The following is a 17,904-nucleotide window of genomic DNA, read 5'->3' as shown; positions in this document are numbered from 1 at the left end:
AGAAGGATTTTATCCTTTGCAGGAATTAAAATGGACCTAAAATACTTCTTTACATCATGGAGATCTACGGAAGCTAAAGTGCAAGCCAAAGTCCAAAAGGTGATGAAGGTCAACAGTCATTGCGAAATCTCTGGGCAAAGAAAGACTGCCGAGGAAGAGTAAGATGTTCACTGACACAAACACTGTTGTATGAACCATGTGCCAACCAAAGTAGACAACTGCAATGTCCCTGAGAATATTTTCCACAATATTTGTGGCAAATTCAGTGGGTGCAAAACTGAGCTTGTCCTTCCTGCTTGATTAATCTTCGTGTTTCCTTTCCCTTCCTACATTCTTGATTGTAATGTTTTAGGGGCAAGCGGAGGTCCAGGTACTGGCATTGTTAAATTCAATGCTTGGGTCACCTCGGGATTCATTTTCACAGTCTTTTAGCTTTTGGTCATATGACATTGTATTTTTCCTGCCACATGACTAGTCTTTTTGGCTAAATGTAAGACACTCGTTAAAAATATTTAGCAATGAATTGAGGCCTACTAGCATGTTATCTTGCTGCAGAAAAGATGGGAGTCTATTTCTGGGGAATGGGCAGGGGTCCTAGCACACCTAGACACCCTCCATACCATCAGCAATTGAGGTTATCAGTGAGGTTCAGTCCCTACAAAAGTCAGGGTGTTTCCTGTCCACCTCTATTCCTGGCGTGTGACTCTTCTGGGTCCCAACCAAAACCAGTGGACTTCAGTAGGGGTCACCTTCACTAGCAGACCCTCAGTCTACTTGTTTTCCATCTAATCCTCCACATGGTGCAAAAGCCGCTCTGCTTCTTTGCATCTCAGTTAGTCCCTTCTGAAATTCAGTGATGAAACTGAGGGAAATGAGCTCCAAATGTGAGGCTGACCTTCGTCCTGGGTTCCTTCTTCTTCATCTTGGCCTCATGTCTCTTTATTGCCATTTTAGCAATTTGGTGCTTTCAGTCATGGGTTTGAGATTCTGCCCCATGTCCCCATTGCTCTCATGGGAGATCAGAAGCTTCACATGCACTCATGTCTACTCCAGAGCAGAATGCTTCCTTAGCTTCCCTCCAGACTCAGGTTTTGTGTTTCTAGTTCCCAAGTTCACAGCAGGAGTAGTGATGTCCTCACTGGCTTCTCATTTGCGTTAAACTGTGAACTCCTTTAGGGTGGGGACAGGACCCTGCTCCCATTGCATCCTCTGCACCTCACAAGACACTCCTTGCTTCAGGCCACTCCAGACAGCGTGTGCTGAAGGGTGCCCTGGGTGGTCAGAAACAAGTGCATGAACTTTCTCTTTGAAGTGTTTTTGTCCCTGTTTCCTAGAGTTCTTGGCATTTTACACGTCTTTCTTTCTTTCTTTTTTTTTTTCATATTAAACTTGTAGTTTTATTCAGGTTTGATTTTAACAAATGTGTCGGGGAGAGAGCCCGCAGGGAAGGGTAAAGCCCATGGGGGCAGGGCCCTCCCAGATGCCTGAGGAGGGGGCAGGTCCCCTCCCCTCTCCTCCTCTTCCCTCCCCATCTAAAGGGGTTTGGGGAGAGACACAGGCAGGCGAGGGGGCTGGTCCCCAGTCTGTTGGGTGGTGCTCAGGGTAAAGGGCTATGGGCAACAGGGGACCAGACCAAGGATGAGTGGTGAGGGCACAAGGACCATTTGCCAGAATCCACCGCTTTCTGATACCAGATTGAATTAAGAAAAAAAAAAAAAAAGACTAAACCACAAGCAGCACCCACCCCCTTCTCCCCCACCAGGGCTGTAGTGTGAGGGGAGAAGAGGAGGGCAGCTTCACCAAGGCCACGGCTTCGCTCGCTCCTGGCCAAGGGAGCTAGGTGAAGGGCAGGGGCTCCCCAGCAGATTGAGGGGGTGGGGAAAACCAAAATAAAACGTCAAATAAATTGTGTAGGAGGAGTCCAGCCTAGGACCAGGCCAGAGCCAGGCCAGGCTGGGGGAGGGGGCCTCTGCAGGTTCGGAGGATCACTGCTGCCACCACTGCCACCCTGGGAGCCAGTTATTTTGCCATGGCCTTGATTGCAACAGCTGCCTCCTCTGTCATGGCAGACAGCACCGTGATCAGGATCTCTTCTCCACAGTCGTACTTCTGCTCAATCTCCTTGCCAAGGTCTCCCTCAGGGAGACGAAGGTCCTCTGGTACCTCCCCGCTGTCCTGGAGCAGTGATAGGTACCCATCCTGGATGCCAATCAGCTGGAAGTCATTCCTTCTGATGTTGGGGACATCCATATTATGAGTTGACGGGCAGATATCTTCATATTTCTTCCCAGTAAAGATGTCAATACCAACCAGATGGACCTTGGCGTGGCCGTGCTTGCCAGTCTTCGAAGTAGACATCTCCACGATCTTACATGGCCGGCCTTTGAGCAGCACAAAGCCATTCTTAGGTAATGCTGAGCACTGCATTGGGAAGGTGGCTGAGGCCCCTGCATCTCCTGTCTCGAAGTCCAAATCATCTGCCATTTTAAGAGACTTCGATTCCAACTGGCGCAAACGGCACTGACTCGACCCCGTCCACTCGCGGCGAGCCCAACCGCTGCCTCCGAGCCCGCCGCCGCCGCCGCCGCCGCCGCCTCTACCCAGGCATTTTACATGTCTTTCATATGAAATCAAGTATCAAGTGAGATTTTTAGAATCAGATCCATGAATCAAGTAGTGTGAGGGCAACACAGCAAACCCACCTTTTTAGGCCATTTCCTTTTTTCTGCCCTCAGTCTGTGTGAAACAAACCTTGTTAAAGTCTCTGGACACCAGAGGATGGTTTGCAGTTGTCACCTATTTTCAGGACATAACACCCTAACTAAAGAGCCATTGGATCATTTCCAATTCAGTAGATGCACCCAGCACTCAGATTGGCCTTTTCTCTCAACCAGGATCTTTAAAGTCGATGAGAAGAGTTCCAGTCCTGAATCATGGACATGTGCAGTAGTGAACCTCAGGGCTAATGATAGCATGTCCTGGAAGGATCTCTCTGAGGCTGATTGTCTGGGTTCTGGCATCAGCCTGTGATGGAGAATCAGGTCTCCCTGTGGGAGGAGTCAGACGAGGAGTGATCCTCTGCTCCGTCCTTATGGGTTTAGTTGTGTTGAGCTGGTGAGGTCTGGTTTTCCACACTGAACTAAAATGAGCTTTCGCTATGTCAGGCAAAAGACTGACCCCAGAAGCACACATAGCGCATCTCATAGAAGCTTTTAATAGTTCATATTTACTAAAGAGTAGGAATACAGAGCGATGAAGATGAGCTGGAAACGACAGGTGACTTGCCAGCAGGCCAGAATGTGCTTTTTCTTTGTCCCATGGAAGGTGTTAATTCTCCCTCCAGTTGTGAGGATCAGTTGGTTCATTTATGGGAAGGTTGTCAGGGGACCTTTGAATCACGGCCTTCAGATGCCGCAAGGAATCCCACACAGGCCAGTGGATCACGTGCATGCATTTCTCTCCCTTCTCGACTCAGGAAGCTGAGAATGAAAGAACGTGAACGAGAAGAAAAGGAGAGGCGGCTGTCAGAGGTGGAAGAAACCATGAAATTGGCTCTAGAAAAAATACCCATCTGCAAGTGGGTTCAGAAACCGACACCAGCCTCTTGGGAAAGCGCTGGTGGAGTGTTTTGTTTTAAATCTTTGTACAATGTTTAGACCCAGTTAACACAGAAATGGAAACAAATGGTCAGAAGCAATACCTAGAGAGAGAGACAATTCACACAAGAGAACACAAGTACCTTAAGATTTACTAGTGTTCAAAACATGTGAAGTAGCCAAACATCTCCTGACTGCAATGCCAGCCACACTGTGTGGAAACTCGGTTCATACCAGCCGTTCTAGGGGTGATGTGAGTTGTCATCATCCTTAGGAAAGTGTGTTGTTGTAGGATCAACCCATCCTTCAAAAGGACTGTGCCTGTTTATAAGCTCAGCTGTTTCTGCCCTGTGAAATATGGCAAGGATATTAATTCCAGGAGAACAGAGCTTTATGATAAAAGATGCCCAATGAAGCATGAATTAGGGACATACTGAAAATGGGTAAGGAAATTGTCAACTCAGAACCCAGCAGGCATTAAGTAAAAGAGGAGGAAGCATTACAGCAACAGTTTTGATCATACTGTACTTTTATAGCCATGTGAAATACATTTTCTATGTATAGATAGATTGTGTAAGGGTACAATTGTGAGGACAACAGGAACATGGCAGATTATTTAAAATCATACTAAAGATGATACTTTGTCTGATGAAAGTGATTCTAAACCATAGAAAAACGATTCAAGACAGACAAGAGCTGCAGCAGTGGGTAGAGGACTCCTACAGATGAGAGGTAAGGAGCCTTCCTTCCTGCAGTTGCAGGATCCTTAAACGCTCATCAAGATGATGCCACTGCCCCTAGAATCTGTCAACATACATTTTCTCATGTGTTGGCTTTTTCAGATCGCCCCTTCTGCTGCAAGAAAGGCCCTCAACAACTGGGTAAGTTTGTTCATTTTTCCCTTGCTTTTCGGCCAAGTCGGGACATGGATGTATTTCTCTCCCCACAGCTCTGTGCTCAAGCCTTGCAGAGGGAGATGGCAGAGAGGAAGGCTGCCTGCAAGCAGCACAGGTAGGTGATTGTGATGGACAAATTTTAAGGATGTTTTTGTTTTAAGATGAAGCTTTGACTGTCTAGTAAAGAAAACAGTGTTTTAATTCTTCTACAAGTCAACTCTTTCTCTGTTTTCAAGACAGGAAATGATGGAAAAGCAGGGAGTGCTGGAGAGACACGAGTCAGGAGGCAGCCCAGGGACAGCTAGGGCTAGAGAACCCTTTCTGGAGAGGTAGGAGCTCCCTGGGAAGGCACCCGCTTAACTTCTGCTTCACAATCCACACACCCTGCTTCTCCTTTCTGGGGTGAGGGCTTGGGTTGGGTAATTGTTATGTTTCCTGGAAACAGTTCCAAGCACTTACTAAAGAGAACAGTTATCCCGCTGGGTGGCAGGACCGTTTTTCTCACGTGCCACAGCTGAATGACTCTTGGCTGGTCCCCTGTGAATAGCGGAGCTCAGGCCCCTCCCACTGAGTGTGGACATCGTTCCACCCTGATGTGTTGGTTACTTTTAACTGAGGGGATGAGCCTAGAAGGCAAATGGGTCAGCTCCCTTTCCAACCTTGAGTCAGTGGGAAGGCTTTTTTTTATTATTATTATTTGAGAAAAGTAACACTAATAACATTTTAGAATGGGAGCCATAAGTGCTGATGAGAGCAGAAATTTTCTGGCTATGTCTTCATGGATCAATATTTCTTCTTTTCTTAAAGAATCAGAAGACATAGCCAGAAAACAGAGAAGACAAAGGTATAAATGCTGGAGTCATTTTCCCTCTGCCTAGTTCAGGACAGTTTTGTCTTTTCCTACAGCGCCCTCTCCTGGCCTGTCCTCTGCTCTCTGGGTTCTGTGGTGCCTTTTCTAACTGGACTTTTTTGAAAGCAAAATCTTCCCCATGAGCTTTCAGGCTTCTCCATTTCCAGCTAGTCATCTTTGGTGGCACCTCCAGAAGCCATAAATGCTTAAGGGCCAAGGGCTGCAGGGCTGTCACTGTTCTGTTTCCAGAAATAACATGAGAGGATGCCATTGAACTCCACTGAGGTAGGTCTTATGGCCCAGTAGGCCCTGACCGATCCCTTTTACTCAAGATGGTGTGGGATCCCCTTTCCTATGTGGGGTTTCCTTTTTTTTTTTTTTTTTTTTTTGCTGTGATTTTCTTTTCTGCTATAAGGTAAGTGATTAACCTTCAGAATATCCGCCATAATCCCAGAAGTGAAAACTCATTGATCCAACATTAATATGTGCTTTGTACAATTTTGAATGTTCTTTGGCAAAGTCAATTCCATAATTCATCACAGTCCCATCTCTGTTGTTAACTGTGTTGAGCAAAAACGCCCCCACCCTCACCCAGTGTTGCCCTTGATCTAATATTCTAAGTGTCAGAGGTTCCATATTTTAATAGAAAATGTGCCCTGGCTGTGAGGTAGTGGAGAGTGAACGTCACTCATTACCTACAGGGACAATTCTCAATGAAGGCCTTAAATGATGCTCAATTAAGCTGGTTCTCGTGTGGCCTCTGTGTCTTCGACAGCTGCTGAATCCTCTGATCACACACGATGGGACTTGTACACTTGAAATCAAACATATTTTTAAAACTTCTGTTGTTGAGAATTCCCACCTCATTTTTCCATGGACAAAATTATTCTTTATGTCATAGTGCACTTAAAATTTGGTATTACCTAGAAGTTAAAGAAATGTGATAACCGTGCCAAACTGATATCTCTATGTAAGATTATTCTGTCAGAAAACCCTCTCCCACTTCCCCTGCAGCTCTTCAGGAATCCCCATCTCCCCAGAGCTCTTTGTGCCCATGGATGGCGCTTCCAAAGTAGAGAAGACCGTTTGTCAAGAAGGGAAGCAGAAGGGGGACGAGAGGGTCTTGCAGGCAGAGCTGGAATCGACTTCCACTCTGCTTCTTGCAAGCTGTGTGATGCTAGGTGAAATTTCTCCTTCCTCTGGAGCCTCTATTTTCTTAGATTTGGAGCAGGGTGGTCACACTGACCTTGTAGATTTCTGAGAATCAGAGACAGCACATGAAAAGCCTGGAGGCCATTCTCTTAAGAGTAGCTGTGACTCATGTGTGGACAATGGGCTTTTCATGCTTCTCTTTCTCTCTGTTTATCTGATGCAAGGAACATGCTCCAGTGATGATGGTGAGGGAGGAATTAGGATAGACATAGACACCCCTGTGTCAGAAACATGCTTCTTTATTACTGGGTTATGACTCTGTCTTCCCAGGGACAGGCCCCCAGCCTGCGTACATTTGCAGACAGAGTGGCGTGTGGGGATAGCAGTTTGTCCCCACGACTTTTCTTCACTGCCCTGCTGTTGGCAGGACTCAGTTGAAGGGAGACTTTATGGCATTGATGCTGCCATTTTGAAACCTGGAGGAGGGAAAGGTGCAAGGGACTATCACCTGAGGCATAAGGTGCAGCTTGTGTTGGTTTTGGTGTTTTTGTCCATCATATTCATATATTTCAAAACATTTTCTCCTCCTGACTTGTAGGTCAATGTGGCTGCAGGGAAGCCTCATCCTTTCTCAGAATGGCCCTACTTGCCCGATCTCATGGCTGGCCCTTCAGGACCATTGATGGGCTGCCAGCCGCCTCCTCTACCGGGTGTTGTCAGGGAACTCAAACACTCCCTCCATCTGAAGGTTTTCTGGGACCTCAACAAACTCCTCCACTGGAGAGTCCTCTGGGAATTCAACCACCTCCACTCGACTGTCCTCTGGGAACTCAGCCACCTCCTGCACTAGAGAGTCCCCTGAAAACTCAACCACCTCCTCCACTCGATTGTTCTCTGGGGCCTTATCCAGCTCCTGCAGCTGTCAGTCCTCCCAGACCTCATCCACCTGCAGCTGTCAGTCCTCCGGGACCTCATCCACCTGCAGCTGTCAGTCCTCCCAGACATCATCCACCTGCAGCTGTCAGTTCTCCAGGACCTCATCCACCTCCTGTAGCTGTCAGTCCTCCCGGACCTCATCTACCTGCAGCTGTCAGTCCTCTGGGACCTCATCCACCTCCTGCATCTGTTGGTCCTCTGGGACCTCATCCACTTCCTGCAGTGGTAGGTTCTCTGGGACCTCATCCACCTCCTGCAACTGTAGGTCTTCTGGGACCTCATCCACCTCCTGCAGCTGGTGGTCCTCTCGGACCTCATCCACCTCCTGCACCAGTAGGTCCTCTGGGACCTCATCCACCTCCTGCAGCTCCTTGTCCTCCCGGACCTTATCCATCTTCTGCATGTTTCTGTCCTCCGGGACCTCATCCATCTTTTATAGCTGCCTTTCCTCTGGGACATCATTCACCTTTTTGTTCTGTGAGGCCTCTGGGACCTCCGACTACATCTCCACTTAGTAACCTCTGGATCCTCAGCCACCCCTTCTACCTGGGTGGCCTCTGGCCCCTCAACAACCACCTTCACATGAATCTCCTCAGCTACTTCAATAATCTCCACTTGTGGTCCCTGGGACTTCAGCCACCTCCTCCACCAGGGTCTCCTCTAGTACATCTGCCACCTCCTCCACTTGCCTGGCCTCTGCTATCTGAACCAACTCCTCTGGGACCTCAACCAGCTCCTCTACCCATTGTGGCCTGTAAGACCTCAACCACCAACTCCACATGTACCACTTGGTATGTTTATCTGAACAGTATGAACTAAGTTGCAAAATGGATTCATCTTTCCTTTTTTGAATGAATAGAAATGTCACAGATTGTACTGCAAGGCTTTGCAATATGAGGGTAGCACTGGCTGAGGATGTGGTCACTTTGCTCAAGTTTCTGAGACTACAAGTCAGTTGCATTATTTCCTCATTATGACCTTGGCAGCAGGTATCTTCTGTAGATAAGGAGTTTTTTTTTTTTTTTAATTTTATTTTGGTGGGGGACAGAGTCTCACTCTGTCACCCAGGCTGGGGTGCAGGGGTGCACTCCTGGCTCACTGCAACCTCTGCCTCTAGGGCCCAGGTGATCCTTCCACCTCAGCCTCCAGAGTGGCTGGGACTACAGGTGTGCAACACCACGCTTGGCTAATGTTTTTTTGTTTTACTTTTTGTAGAGACCATGTTTCACCATGTTGCTCAGGCTGGCCTCAAGCTCTTGGAGCCATGCCATCTGCCCACTTTGGCCTCCCAGAGTGCCAAGATTACAAGTGTGAGCCACTGTGCCCAGCCAGAGATTGTTTATAGAAGCTAGAAATACAAGCTCTGCAGGCTTGTGTGGAACCTGGGCCATATGGCCAGCTCTGTGAGGGATGAGACCCATCCCTGACTGGCAGGGCATCCTGTGTGCTGCAGCAGAGAGACCCACACTGAAGGGCACAGAGCTTCTGACCAGCCCAATGGAAGCACAAGTGAAGGGACACAGGGTGCAGAAGGAGGAGACAGAATCTCCTGGGAGTAAACAGGAGGCTGTGGAAGAGAAAGCTGAAGCAGGGAGGTGTGACAGATACTGCAGATAGTGCCTTGCTGGACATAGAAGCAGGGTTACCCTTTGGGTAGTGTTGACTGGTAAGGGCCCGAGGGGGACTTCTGGGGTGGGGGAATATCCTGTATCCAGCCACGGGTGGAGGTTGTGCTCATTCATTCTAGAAAGAGTCACTGTGTTCCTAGTGACTGCCAATGGTGCCTTGTGAGCAGATAGACAGGAATACATCCCCATGAGGTAGTCAACTTCTGACAGGGAATAGAAGGGCCCAGCAGCGGCTGTGGAGCCCGTAAGGAGCCTCACAGAGACTCAGGGTTTGTCAGAGCCCCTGCCCCACTGAGCCAGCTGCCCCCCGGTAGCACCAACTCCAGGCGGCTCTAAGGGAAGCTGAGCTGGGTGTAGACATTTCTCCATAAGTCCTGTGCCCCCCACCATCTTCCTGTAATTTTTAAATTGTGTGATAGGCAGAGGTCGGTGGTGAGAGGCTAACTGAGCTGGACTGGAGAGGAGTAAAGAACGCAGGGGTGAGGTCAGTCAGAGGACGGGACAGACAGAGAGAAGATGAGAGAGAAGGGATGAGAGAGGGAGGGGAAGGACAGAGAGAAGGAGAAAGACAAGGAGGAGAGAGAGAGAGGGGTTGAAACAGTGAGAGAAAGAGAGAAGGGAGAGAGAGAGAAGGTGGAAGGTGAGAGAGAGAGAGAGAGATGGAGATGGGAGGATGGAGTCATGGAGAGAAGTTGATTTGGGCCCAGGGGGAGAAAAGGAAAGCTGGAAGAGACAAAGACAGAAGGACCCACAGTGAGAACCAAGGGAGCTGGAGGGAGGGAGATGTCCAGAGAGCTGGCCAGTGATCCACACACGGAGGGAAAGGCAGAGAGTGAAAGAGAAGAGAGGAATGAAGACAGAGGAAACAAGAGAGATGGAGAGGACTGAGACAGGGAGAGGAGGCTGGAGAGAATCACAGAGAAACAGCACAATAGAGGAAGGGAAAGAGTTGTTGAAGACAGGGTCACAGAAAGAGAGAAAGGAAGGACAAAGAGGGAGGCAGAGAGAAGCAGAGAGAAGCAGAGAAAGAGAAAGCAGGGAACAAAGCAGTGAGCCGGCAGGAGGTGGAGGGGCGGCACAGGAGTCGGGAGGAGTTCTTGCACTCCAAGCCGTGACCTCCTTGGGGCCTTGAAAGCCCATCACATGGGGACACGTAGGCCTCCCTTGTGGCTGGGTTGCTGTGTGGAGCCTCTGGGTCTGTCCCTGAAGCAGGGACTTCCAGGGGAAAGGGCTGCCCTGTCACAGGTTTGCCTCCTCTGTGGGGTGGGGACCCGGAGCAGCCTCCCTCGCTGCCCTGGTCCCTGCTGCATTTCCCATCCTGGCCAGCTAGGTGGCCGTCAAGTCCCATACCTGGAAACCAGGCTGAGACCCTTTGTCCAGCCTCATCTGTTCTCACCTGGCTCCAGATTCCAGCCACAGCTCTGGCAAACAGTCCACGCATGCTGGCTGTCACCAGATCCACACACCCCGGGTGGATTCCTGCCCTGTTCCCACAGGACAGCCCTCAACCAATGGAGACAGGAACCTGGAGTTAAATGCTTCTCTCTTTTTCACTGAGACAGAGACATGCACAGTCTGATGCACTTTCTTTCCTTCTTTCTTTTTCTTTCTTTTTTTTTTCTTAAGACAGAGTCTCTCTCTGTCACCAAGGCTGGAGTGCAGGGGCACGATCTGGGCTCACTGCCACCTCCACCTCCCGGGTTCAAGCAATTCTCCCACCTCAGCCTCCCGAGTAGCTGGGATTACAGGCACTAGTTACCACGCCCAGCTAATTTTTGTATTTTTAGTAGAGATGCGGTTTCACCATATTGGTCAGGCTGGTCTCAGACTCCTGACCTCGGGTAATCTGCCTGCCTCAGCCTCCCAAGGTGCTGGAATTACAGGCATGAGCCACCACACCTGGCTGTGATGCACTTTCTAGATGCTGTCCTAGAGATCACACTGGGTTAAGCCTCAGTTGCCTTCAATGTGGTCATCTCTACAGTATACGCTTAGCTTTTTTCTCCTCCTTTACTTTCCCAGACCCTCACTCTGCTCCCTGGATTCACTTTTTGAAATAGTCCTCCTGCTGCAAAGTCCTGGGCACCTGCCCTACTTTCAGCATTGGAAGGGGGGCCCAGGCTAAGACCATGAGGCCCCACTGTGGGCGCCCACAGCCCCGTTCCTCCCTCTATTCCCACCACAGTCACATCCTCCTGTCCCTCAGTGCTTCCTCGCCTTTCCCTCCAGCCCACCGTGAGATCCCAGGGGACGGAGCAGCCCCTTCTCTGCCCCAGTGCAGGGCTTGGCCTTAGCACACGGTCAGTCTGTGCTGGGGTGAAGTGATGAATGAGTGAGTGGTTGAGTGATAATGCATCATCAGATCTGTCTTTTCCACATGTCTCTATCTCCACCCAGAACCAGTTTTCTCATCCACAAATGGGCATTTGAGGCTGGGTGCTCCTAAACCCTACAAAATTCAGAGCTGGCACAGTTGGGGACTGAACTTCCTTGACCTCACCTCACTTTCTGTATCTATAAAATGGGGTACCTTTCTCTAAGAGTAAAAAGGAGGCCTGGCATAGGGAAAGAAACTCAGCTCGAGCATCCAGAACATCCATCTTGCTCTCAAATACCTAATACAGGGGACCATGTTTTCTGCTATAATTGGTATTGGAGCTGGTACCATTTATTAAAGGCAATTCAGTTACAAAGCTTCAATTATTAAAACTGTGTAGTAAACGTGTATATATGGACAGACAGATAAATAGAAGAGGAAGTCCAGATGTAGACAGAAATCCATACAGAAATAGAGAATGGGACAAAGGAAACATCTCAATGCAGGGTGTTCAGACACCTGGCCAATCATCTGAAAACTGAAAGAATAAAATATGCCGGGCGCGATGACTCATGCCTGTAATCCCAGAACTTTGGGAGGCCAAGGTGGGCAGATCACCTGAGGTCAGGAGTTTGAGACCAGCATGGCCAACAGGGTGAAACCCCATCTCTATTAAAAACACAAAAATAAAGCAGGGTGTGGTGGCAGGTGCCTGTAATCCCAGCTACTCGGGAGGCTGAGTCAGAAGAATCACTTGAATCCGGGAGGCGTAGGTTGCAGTGAGCCAAGATCACGTCACTGCACTACATACAGCTTGGGTGACAAGAGTGAAACTCTGTCTCAAATAAATAAATAAATAAATAAATAAATAAATAAATAAATAAATAAAATTTAGTCCTTTTCTCAAAGTAGACAGTGATATAAATTCCAAATGCATTGTGATTTAATACTTAAAGAAAAATCATGATTTCATGAGGATGTACATCTGTCAAGTCTCATCAACTTGTATCCTTTAAATAGATGCCTTTTGTTATATGTAAATTATATCTCATGAAAGTTGGTTAGAAAACATAAAAGTATTGGAAGAATATGTGAGAGAATTCCATTCTAACCTTGAAGTGGGTGGGGTGATTGGAGTCCCTCTAACCATGACTCAATATCTAAAAAGCATAAAATAAATTCATTACTAAATTTGACTACACAAATTCAAAAAAATCTACATGGCATGAAGCACCATAAGAAAAATCAAAAGACAATTCAAACTGGACAAATATTTGTAACTCAGATCACAGGAAAAGGGCTGACTTCACAAATATCTGGAGTTCAAAAATGAGAAATACCAAACAGTCCATTAGGAAAACATGCACGGAACAAGAACAGACTTTCCTTTTTTTTTTTTTTTTTTTTTTTGAGACAGAGTCTCGCTCTGCTGCGCAGCCTGGAGTGCAATGGTGCAACCTCAGTTCACTGCAACCTCCACCTCGCAGGTTCAAGCAATTCTCCTCCCTCAGCCTCCCAAGTAGCTGGAATATGGACACCCACCACCACGCCCGACTAATTTTTTGTATTTTTAGTAGAGATGGGGTTTCACCATGTTGGCCAGGCTGATCTCAAACTCCTGACCTCAGGTGATCCACTTGCCTCAGCTTCCCAAAGTGCTGAGATCCCAGGCATGAGAGAATCCCAGACCCGGGCCCCATCTTAAGCTCTGGTTGGATGCCAAGCCTAGGCTCACTCCCAGGCCCAGTCCCAGTTCTAGGCCCACGCCCAGGATCACTCCCAGCCCCAGCCCCAGCCCCAGGCCCCTTGTGGCCTCAGAGCCCCTATGCCTCTGACTTCTTGACAGACACTCAGTTATTCCCTCACTTCACGGAGGTGCTCCCACCTCTAGACGTCAGTCTTCACGATGATGTCTCAGTACAAAGAAGGGCATGGCTCTATGGACAAAAAAGACTCAGGGTTTCAGTACCAAGAGGAGGATATCTCTGTGAATGAAAACTATTCAGACCCCAGGTAACCACTGGGTTGGTAAGGGGCCTGTGCCTGCAAAGTCCTACAGATCCCAGTGGGCCTGGAGTGGCTGGTCTATACCACTGATAACTTTCTGCAGCAAATGCACCGCCCTTCACCCACTCTGCTGCAGGTGGGCATTTGCTGTCTTCACTGTGCGGCCATCACAGGTGGCTCTGCTGTGAATGTACCTGCCTCTCATTTGAATTGAGCCTGAGCATTTCTTTGCTGGGATTGGAACCACTGTTCACTGGGATATTTGGCATTAGTGAATGCTGCTTGAGAGCTTTGTAAAGGGCTTTTCCCAGTGCTTCTGATGGTCAGCGTCTTTGCCAACATTTAGGATTGTGAGACTTTTTAACGTTTCTTGATCCAGTGACTTGTGGCTTTGTTGTGGTTGTAATATCCATTTTCCTGATGGTTGAGAGGTTAAGAAATTCTCACATGTTAATTGAACCTTAGAAATTCTCTAATGTGTCTATTTGTTTATCCATTTTTTTTCATTTATTGGAATGTATTCTGCCTTGGCAATTAAAGTTCTGCAAATACCAAAACAAACAAACAAACAAAAAAAAATTTTTTTTCTCAAACTTTTCCCAAAAATTAAAGAGGAGGGAATTCTTCCCAACTCAGTCTATAAGGCCAGCATTACCCTGATACCCAAACAAGACAAGGACACACACACACACACAAAAACACTACAGGCGGTATTCCTAATGAACATAGATGAAAACATTTTCAACAAAATACTACCAAGCTGAATCTAACAATGAATCAAAAAGATAATATGCCATGATCAAGTGGGATTTAGGGGTGGTTTCAGGATGAAACTGTTCCACCTCAGATCATTAGGCATTAGTAAGATTCTCATAAGGAGCCGGCAACCTAGATCCCTTGAATGCACAGTTCACAATAGGGTTCATGCTCCTATGAGAATCTAATGCTGTCACTGATCTGACAGGAGGTGGAGCTCAGGCAGTAATCAGAGGGATGGGGAGTGGCTGTAGACACAGATGAAGCTCCGCTCACTTGCCTGCTACTCACCTCCTGCTGTGCAACCCCATTCCTAACAGGCCACAGACCAGTCCTCGGCCAGGGTGTGGGGACCCCTGCTGTAAAGGGTTCCTACCAAGATTAGAAGGGAAGAAGGAAAGGGGATCACCTGGAAGCCACATGGAGACAGGGCAAGACATGAGATGCCTAGAGAAAAAGATGACTCAGGAGGACACAATCACTGAGTCTTTGAAGGACTGTCACGTATGAAGTTCACAGCTGTGTATGAAGTTCACAGCTGTGTCCTATGAAGAGAAATTAGAGGAACACAGATTTTGACTGTAATTTATAATTAGACTAAGGCATTTAGTAATAGAATGAACTGCTTAAAGATGTACTGAGCTCTCCATCGCTGAAAGTATGCAAACAACAATTGGCTGGCTGTCTTCCAGGGAGGCTGCTCACATACATGACTCCTACATGAAGGATCATGTGAGTCCTGCATGAAGGATGTCAACAGGTGACTCTAAGGTCCCTAAGTTGTTTGGTTTCTTTTGTTTCTTTGTTTTGAGACAGGGTCTTGCTCTGTTGCCCAAGCTGGAGTACAGTGGCGTGATCTTGATTCACTGCAGCCTTGATCCTCTGGGATCAAGCAATCCTCCCATTTTAGCCTCCTGAGTAGCCGGGACTACAGGCACATGCCACCATGCCCAGCTAATTTCCTTCTTTTATTCTTTCTTTCTTTCTTTTTTTTCTTCTCTCCCTCTCTTTCTTTCTTTCTATCTTTCTTTTGAGACGCGTTTCATCAAGTTGCCCAGGCTGGTCTTGAACAGCTGAGCTCAAGCAATCCCCTGCCTTTGTCTCTCAAAGTGCTAGGATTACAGGCGTGAGCCACCGCAGCCAGCCACCTGGCCCCAAAGGCAGCTTCATCCCTTCAGGTCCTCCACTCTCAGCCAATTCATTCAGCCACTGAGACAGTCATTTTGCATTTTTTGGAAGATGTTAAATTGCAACTGCATGCTCAGGCCAAGACTCTGGTGATGCACAGCACATCTAGAAGAAAAAAATAGTTGGAGAGGGCAGAATTCTGCAAAGAGAGAAGAGGAAAGGTTGATAATGAGGAGTCAGAACATAGGCTCCAGGAGTCAGGACTATTCCATCTGAACCAGATGTGTGTACATAATTTCCCCTTGGGGGCTGCACTCATCAGGTTCTCTGCAGAAACAGAATCACTCCAGATGGCTCCCATGAAGACACTATAAAGCAATACTGACAGAGGTGGCAGGTTAAGGGACAATATGGGGAATGGAGAGGCTCCCAGAAACTAGCCACAGTGGGAAGACTTTAGCACCCCTAGGCTGAAGGGGTTAGGAGAGGAAATGTCCCCGACTTTTTAAGAGCTGGAGCCATGAAAGAGGAGTCACCCAAGTGAACAGCAACCCTGGAGATCACGCAGTTGCAAGACGCTGGGTGGAAACACCCCCAGCTTCTCTCCTCCCACCGTCCAGAGTTCCATGGTACCTCCCATTGGTTAACCAAAAACCAATGGCAAAGAGTCAGAGAGACTCAGCCTGCAGGAGTGAGCCTCCTGGGGCACAGGGAAGACAGAAAGGCAAAGAAAGAAGTATGAGGGTCCAGGGAGTGAAAAATAGAGTGACCAGAGTAGGGGCTCCTTTCCTTGCCCCATGACAGGGACTGTGGTTTGCCCCACAGTATCCTGCTGTTTTGATGCAGACACACAGTGGGCCATTTTGGACCATAAAGATGAGGTTCTGGTCCCCAAAGCCTCAGGGCTACTGCCCAGCTCCAGAATGCTGTCATTAAGACTGCTACTTGAGAGGCACTCAAACTAGTAGTGGCTCAGAGCTGTCAACCTGTACCTACCAGAGGTATAATTTTGATAATTGCAGAGTCTCCATCTTTAAGGAGGCTTAAAGAGCTCACTGCATGGTTTTACATTGGCCAGAAGAGAGCTGGTCCTCTTCTTGAATAGGACTCCCAGCCCTGAGATTGTCCAGAGCAGCTCTAACCTTGCTCAGAGACGTTCTCATCCAGTATAGATTTCCTTCTAGTGCCCTCTGCAAAATGCTGGTGTTAGCCCTGAGCAGGGCAGGGTAGCGCTGGATGATTCTGCAGCTCTCTGCCTCTCTTTGAGGCAGCCTTTTTGTCTTGCATTGCTGTTCTCCCCCTCACTGGTTGCATCTTCTCATCCCTGGACAGTTCATGGTGAGGGCAGTTGCTGGTAAGAATCACTTCCTGCTGGACCCCAAGACGATAAGAGCTAGCCCACTGTACAGCAGCATCTTACTTCCTGTGTGACTCCATTAAGCCCTCCCCTGGAGGCAGTAGGGTCCCTGCTCGATCACTTCACATCCCATGGAGCATGGGATGCCCTGACCCAAAGGAAGTGGGGGAAGAAGACAACAGAGAAGACATGCCCCCATTCCTGTCTCCACCTTCCAAGTTGCCTGCCTGGCTCACACAACAAGGCATATACAATTTATAGATAAATCTATTTTACGTTGGTATTTTTTTAGGTTACAAAGCAATTTCACATAGAATTTTACTCAACTGGAGAAGTTTCAGAAAAGCGGTTTTTCATTCCCATTTTGCAGATGAAGAAACTGAGGTTTCGAGGTGGTAAAGTAACTTACCCAGTGGCATACAACTGGCAACCAGTTGGGCTAGCACTGAAACCTAGTTTCTAAGATTTATTTCAGAGGGTCTTTCTCTTTTCCTAGAGAAGCTCCATATAGTTAAGGAAAAATCTCTTTTTCCTAGCGGACTTTTTTTTTTTTTTTTTTTTGAGACGGCGTCTCGCTCTGTCCCCAGGCTGGAGTGCAGTGGCACGACCTCGGCTCACCACAAGCTCCGCCTCCCGGGTTCACACCATTCTCCTGCTTCAGCCTCCCGAGTAGCTGGGACTACAGGTGCCCGCCACACAGACCCCTTTTAGGCCACACAGCCTCCCTGAACTCCAGGAGAACAGCCCATGGGGGAGAAAGACACCTCCCAGCATGACGCAGAATAGCTACACCCGTAATTCTGTGTCTTCCTGACCCTGGAAAAAGTGAAAACTAGTGTGCGACGCCAGCACTCTAAAAACGTCAATCCTCTGGTAGGGGGACGTCTGGTGTTCGCCTCAGCTGTTGCCCTCTCAGGAACACCTGTCCAGATCTCCCTCTTCCAAACTGCGCTGCTGCCGCTTCCCCTCTGCCCCCACTGCACTCCTGACCCCCCTTACTGCAGTGCCTTTTCTCTTTGTCTTTAAATAGCACTTATCACCTTCTAACATTCTGTACAATTTCCTTCCTGTATAAATTTCATATTTGTTTCCCCTCACTAGAATAGAAGCTCCAGGAGGGCAGAGACTTTTATTTCTCCATGTGCCTACAACAGTATATGACATTCAGGAGTGCAAAAAACATGTGTGCAAGGAAGGGAGTGAGGAGGGGACCCTAACACTGACATTCCACAAGAGCCTAGGCCTGTGATCCAGCTGTGTGGACCCTCGACCTCTCACTCA

General features: G+C 48.1%; 1 protein-coding gene and 1 pseudogene across 1 annotated transcript; one reads left to right on the top strand and one right to left on the bottom strand.

Moving 5' to 3' along the window:
• Positions 1–1,356: 1,356 nt before the first annotated feature.
• On the bottom strand, positions 1,357–3,009 carry LOC107966733 (eukaryotic translation initiation factor 5A-1-like). The gene has a single exon (XM_024346467.3). It carries the CDS (start codon positions 2,482–2,484, stop codon positions 2,020–2,022), a length of 465 nt encoding a protein of 154 aa, XP_024202235.2. The 5' UTR covers positions 2,485–3,009; the 3' UTR covers positions 1,357–2,019.
• Positions 3,010–4,521: 1,512 nt separating this feature from the next.
• LOC134807043 (uncharacterized) lies at positions 4,522–8,305 on the top strand (annotated as a pseudogene).
• The last annotated feature ends 9,599 nt before the right edge of the window (positions 8,306–17,904 follow it).

Source organism: Pan troglodytes, chromosome 8 (assembly GCF_028858775.2).
Source record: "Pan troglodytes isolate AG18354 chromosome 8, NHGRI_mPanTro3-v2.0_pri, whole genome shotgun sequence".
Taxonomy (NCBI): domain Eukaryota; kingdom Metazoa; phylum Chordata; class Mammalia; order Primates; family Hominidae; genus Pan; species Pan troglodytes.
Note: the sequence above shows the minus strand (reverse complement) of the source record. Positions and strands in the feature narration are given on the sequence as shown.